This window comes from Pteropus medius, unplaced genomic scaffold (genome assembly GCF_902729225.1).
Source record: "Pteropus medius unplaced genomic scaffold, Ma_sr-lr_union100, whole genome shotgun sequence".
Lineage (NCBI taxonomy): Eukaryota > Metazoa > Chordata > Mammalia > Chiroptera > Pteropodidae > Pteropus > Pteropus medius.
The window spans coordinates 31,452,879-31,458,878 of NW_024355205.1; the positions used below are offsets into that span (position 1 = coordinate 31,452,879).

At 47.9% G+C, this 6,000-nt stretch overlaps 1 protein-coding gene across 2 annotated transcripts in view; it reads left to right on the forward strand.

Annotated features, from left to right (window-relative positions):
• The window catches only part of IFNGR2 (interferon gamma receptor 2), a 21,653-nt gene extending 15,912 nt beyond the window's left edge, over positions 1–5,741 (forward strand). For both annotated transcript variants that reach the window (XM_039857864.1, XM_039857865.1), the window contains exons 4-7: positions 27–175; positions 1,871–2,030; positions 2,406–2,563; positions 5,072–5,741. In XM_039857864.1, the coding sequence (XP_039713798.1) occupies positions 27–175; positions 1,871–2,030; positions 2,406–2,563; positions 5,072–5,182 (578 nt within the window). In that variant the 3' untranslated portion in view covers positions 5,183–5,741. The remainder of the gene's footprint in view (positions 1–26; positions 176–1,870; positions 2,031–2,405; positions 2,564–5,071) is intronic.
• Positions 5,742–6,000: the final 259 nt, after the last annotated feature.

Genomic DNA, 6,000 nt, shown 5'->3' on the forward strand with positions numbered 1-6,000 from the left:
TGTTTTTGTTTGTAATTCTGTTTCAGTTACCGTCGGGCCTCCAGAAAACATTTGGGTGACTCCAGGAAAACGCTCCCTTATCATCATGTTCTCCCCTCCATTTGACGTCGACGACCCCTCCGTGGCCACTTTCTCTTATTATGTCCGTTACTGGGAAAAGGAAGGAATCGAACAGGCAAGAGCATTTTTTCGTTGTCGTCTTGATTTTCTTTTCTTGGAGTTTCCGACTCAGCAAAAGAAAGTAAACTTTAAAATGGACAAGGAGCACAGGCTGTCCCAGTATCAGTACCTTAGGAGTCTGAGACCTAATCTGGTTTCAAGTCACATCTTCACGACCTGTTTTTCTCCTCACCGTGCTGAGAGTTCCCTCTCTCCAGGTCCATCTGAGCGGCCCCTCAGTCCGATGTCATCTAGGGTCCAGACTTTGCCTTTGACACTCTCTGGAGTTTGAAGAAGGTTCTAGTGGGCTTATTTCTACAACAAGGAATCCGGCACTGCAGTCTGCAAGGCTTAACTATGTCAACTTCTCTGGTTTGGACAGTTTACAAAGCGGGCACATACGAATAGGTGAGAAGTATCCTGGGAGGAGAGACTGTGTTCTAGGGAGAAGGCCCAGCGGGTGTGCGAAGGCCTGGCCCATTTGGAGAGCTGTAAGCGTGTGGATCTGTCAGGAACGCCCACGGAGCAAGGAGGGTTGAAGGAATGGTGGGACCTCCTGAAATGCAGGTTCCCAGGGGCCAGCCAGGCCTTTCCTTCCAAGGACAGCTGTCTTGGGCCTGAGTGTTGGCTCGTCTCTGCAACCTGTGATTCTAAATTTCAGAAACGCTAACCGGCTGCCGACATAAACGCAAACGGAATTCTGTCCTTCAAATCGCTTAATGTGGCAGTCCGAGCAAATTTTTTTTTTTCCTCTGCCCTGGGAACCCATCAGCATTAAACAGAAGAAAATAAAATTAATAATCACCTGTAATCCTACTATCCATAAATAATACAATTATTTTGTATTTTTTAAAATAAGATCAGTACTCTAAAATGAGATGAATAATCTAAAATAAGATGAACAATCTTCTTTTCAGTCAATACTATAGCAGCTTCATCTCTCCACGTTACTGAGCATATGTTCTACCACAATTTCAAATGGCCACAGTATATTCTACTGTCTCTCAGAATTAGAAAGCAGTCTTTTATAAGAAGTCCTATATTGCCATAATGTAGTATATCTTTCTCTTGTTTACCTGTGGAACAATGACAGCATTGTCCAGGACAAGAGGGAGAAGCCAGTGACTTGTGTGGAGGTGACAAGGCCTCAGGGAGGCAGCAGCAGGGAGGTCGAGAGGAGACAGAATCCTCTGAGAGTGTGGGATCCCGCTGTTTACAGATCACATAAATTGCCGAAGTCATTTTGACTAAAACTCTGAAAGGAATCAGCACGTTTTAAGTCAAAACCAGAAGCAGGTTGGGAACTAAAGGCACATTTTTTTCTAGAATGATTTTTTTTTCCCTCTGTTGACGAACGTGAAGTATCTACATTAGATTAACCATGAAAAACAAAGTGTTCATTTTAAAGGACAAAATGCCATCTGAGAAGTTTGCTAAATTCCAGTTTTGGACCCTCCGTGGCTGCCTTGGGTCCTCAGTGGGCCCTCTGAGGCCTCACAGCCAGAAACAGCCAAAAAGCCATCACACTACTCATCATTTTTCACATATAAAATGTGTCCAGTCTAAGCCAGTGACTCCTTAAAAACAGAAACTCCTTATTCTTTGGTTACATGTCCACTGTGAATTTGAGGAAACATTGAAAAGTTGGAAGTGGCTTAGCAGTATCTGTTTGGGTCATTTACATGTGTGGCTGTTGGTGGTTTTCACATAGGTCAAAGGCCCCTTCAAGAGCAACTCCATTGTGCTGGATGATTTAAAACCTTTACGAGTATACTGTTTACAAGTCAAGGCCGAACTGTTTTGGAATTCATTCAACATCCGTAGACCTGGGCATTTTAGTGACGTAACTTGCCGCGAAACGACAATTGATGGTAAGCTGTGCCCTCTCGTACCCTTTCTGAGCTGGGGAAAGAATACTTCTCAGAGGGCGAAACTGGGGGGCTGACACGAGGCGACGGGCAGTGGGAGTGGGGAGACCCAGAGGGAAGGGAGAGAGGAGAGAGCTCGTAACTGTTGGTATCACGAGCTTGCGCCCAGAGGTCCAGTAGCAAAAGCTGAACGTTTGCTTGATTTTAGGACTCCCTTACTAGCTGCTAATTTAAATATATGGTGTGGGGAGGGGGCTGGTATCTGTCCGTTTCACTGGGACATGAATACTTTTTAAGCGGTTGGCAGATGAGAAATGACCTGATGTTTGTATCATGCATGGGATGGTCCCTTTTTTCACTTTTACGTCATCTTGTTAGCCTCCACCAAGCTTCAACAAGACGTCCTGATCGCCATAGGAACCTTTCTGGTACTGGCGATGCTGGCAGTGCCCTGTCTCTTCCTGGTCCTGAAATACAGAGGCCTGATTAAGTACTGTTTTCAGTCTCCACCAAGCATCCCTCTACAAATAGAAGAGGTATGTGTGCGTCCATCTAAATAGGTGACGTGTCAGCACGCCACAGCCCTCTGGCAATACCTAGGGGTTCAGCAGTGGACAAAGCCACGGACACAGAGGTTTTAGTGGTACGGGGTTATTTGTACGTTCACGTTCATGGCAGCATCATTCACAACAGCTGAAAGATGACAACAGCCCAAATGTCCGTCAACAGACGAATGGATAAACAAATGTGACATACACATAACGATGGAACGTTATTCAGCCTTAAAGAGGAAGGCGACTCTGACGCATGCTACAGCCTGGAGCAACCTCGGGGGCATTATGCTAGGTGAAAGAAACCAGTCATGGAAAGACAAACACCGTCTGATTCCACTCATATGAGGTCCTTAGAGCGGCCAGGTTTGTAGAGACGGTGGAGCACGGTGGCGATGGGGAGCCAGCGTTAACAGTTTCAGCTTTGCTCTGGAGACGGATAATAGAGGTAGCGGCACAACAATGTGAATATACTTTACTGAACCATACGCTTAAAAATGGTTAAGATGATCGTTTGTACGGTATATGTCTATTACCACAGTTTTTTTAAAAAATGGTGATGGCACGAGGTTGGGCAGACCAGGGGCCTGGCTTGGCCACGGGCTTGGCGGCAGGAGGCCCCCCTCTGGAGACAGCACGCCAGTCCTGTGATTTTTAGAGAGCGCCCCCCCTCCCCTCCAGTGGAGCCTGGCGGGAGGGGGCAAAGGCCGGAGAGACAGGGGCAGACGGTGTGCGCTTCATAGGAGCCTGGAGTAAACGCACACGAGCCGTGAGCACACGAGGCCTCGCACACCAGGTGCTCAGTGGGCGGTACCAGTGTCATAAGGGCCTTGAGAAAGAAGGATGAAGTGGGTCTCGGGCAAAGTCTACTTTTCCTGCATAGCCCCAGACCCCCAGGGGGTAGTGAGGGGAGCCGGCACTCTGAGGACACAGTGGGGACATGCTTCCATCAGAAGCCAGCCGATAGGAGAATACTTGAAAGTATCTGCTTCTGGAGGTTTAGCATTTCTCAATAAAATCAGGTTAAAACTGAAAACCTGTTTCGTTGGAAACAGTCGTGCTCTGTCATCTCTAGAGTGCGTCGATGGTAGGTGAGGCAGGTCTGTAAAGGTAGAGTGGTGCTTTCAGAGAGAGCTGCGGCCCCGTGTTTTCCCTCATCTGTCACCAGGCCTTCAAAGTACGCGGGCACCGTACAAGTGACCTGTGAAATTCCTTCCCGGAACCTCCCTACAAATACCGCATGATTCCACTTGTAAAAGGGATTACAGTAGTCAGACCCACAGAGACAGAGTGTCAGACGGTGGTTACCGGGGGGCTGGGGAGGGGGAGCAGGCAGTTGCTGTTCAACGACTATCAAGTTTCAGTTCCGCAAGTTATAGTAAGTTCTAGAGAGCTGCTGTGTGCAGCACGGTGCCCGTAGTTAGTGCCTTGTGATGCTCTCAGAACCTCGTGAAGCGGGTAGAACCCATGTGAAGAGCTCTCACCACAAAACAAAAACAAAACGAAACTTCCCCAATTCATATCGTTACTGAATCACAGCTCTCGAGGGGTCTCAGGGTTTTACTAATAATCTCCCTCACGCAGTAGAGAGACCTCTGGACTCTAGTAAAGCGAACTCTACGCTTAAAAATGGTTAAGGTGATTTAATTTACCTCTAGTGGTTTTTTGCGGGGCTTGAATCTAAAACATGAAGTCTTTTGGTTCACTTCCCTGGGAAAGTGTGAAAAATCCATATCAGAGGCCAATGAAGCTACCTGAGAATAACGAATCCTGTTTCACTTAGCTTTTCGAGGTTTGACAAGTGCAAGTGATTCGTTGTTGTCCCTCGTTTGAGACAGCCGGCTCTAAGCTGGCCGTATTTCAGTATCTTTCTGCATTTCCAAGGGCCAGCCACTGGGCGCTTGGTAACCTGGTGAATTGATGGCCAAGTCCAAAGCAGAGGCTGGACGGAAAGCAGAGTTGGGCTCGGTGAAATGTCACCGGTGTCGAGGCCCTTGGCTTTCCCGCGGCCCCACCACCAGCCCCCAGGGCCCTGCCGGCCACCCCTGCAGGCCATGTTCTCTGCTCATCCCATGTTCTGTGGCGTCAGGATGACAGTGGGCGAGAAAAACGCTCGTGAACTTCTCTCTTCGCCCCCATTGTAGGTGAATGAGAGGTCCTGTTTCTCTCCTTCACTGAAAAGTTCGAATCTCAGAGACACTTTAGGATTAGTGATTCACAGGCACCGAGTGCACAAGTCGGAGCTCGCCCTCCCTGAGTGGGATGCCCCATTCCGCCTTCGGGTGTCACCTCCCGGGCCTTGGATTCGTATGGGTGGCAGCAGGGAGATGTGGGGGAGGGGGAGGCGCTTTGAGACGGGGTTGCGTTGGCGGACGGAATAGGTAGGAAGTTATACCTGAATAAAACGTGGTGGTGCCGGCTAAAACTAAAGTGCGAGGTCTGCTATTCTGAACCGATAAACTAATTACAATATTGGTTTTCACCCCTTTCAAGTATTTAAAGGACCCGGCGCAGCCTATCTTAGAGGCCCTGGACAAGGACAGCTCGCCAAAGGATGACACCTGGGACTCTGTGTCCGTCATTTCATTTCCAGAGAAGGAGTGAGACGTCCTCCAAACCACTTTGACCCAAAGTGCCGGTCTGGGAAGAGGACGTTGAGCCACTGAAGCTGCTGATGTACCCTCAGGACTTTTCGGAGCCCGGGACTCCATGTCTCCATTGCAAAAAGGGCCGTTGGTGCCTGGGGACAAGTAGTGGGGTCTCGTGGGGGAGACGAGCTTATTTTTTTTAAAAAAGAAATTTCTAATGATACAGTTTTCTAGAATGATTCTACAGAGATATCCCAGGAAATTTAAGGTTTATCGTAAACACTAAAAAGGCATGTAATTATTTGTTAGCAAAATGTCTCTGGCGTACCTCTGATATTCTGTTTCTCGTTGGTCGGACTGGGCAGTGAGGGGACCCAGTCCTCTCCTTGACTCTGGCAGGTGAGCTGTGGCCCCCTGGGCAGGTCACACATCCTGTCCCTGCCTGTTCCAGCCAGAGACACTGAGCAGCCCTTCACATCCAGTCTCCCAGCTTACAATGTGATTAGTCCTGTGAATATTTTCCGAGTAATTTAAAGGGTTTTCTTCAGGCTAGTAATAAAAGACTGTAGAATTAACTTTTTAAAAGTCTGTGTGAAGTTTTTCCTCACCACTTTGCCTTCTTATTTTGGCCTGTTTCCTGCAAAGTTTCAACTTTTTAAAGTTACTCTATCTAAACCTTTGTTTTCTTACATAACACCCAGTAGAGCTACTGAGGCCTCATGGTCATTCAGCAGGATCTTTCTGCAGGTGTCACTTGATTCCCTGAAGAGGTATAAAGGGGATTTCAGAAGCCGTATTAGCTTTTCATTTAAGGTCATGAGTCACATGTGTTGA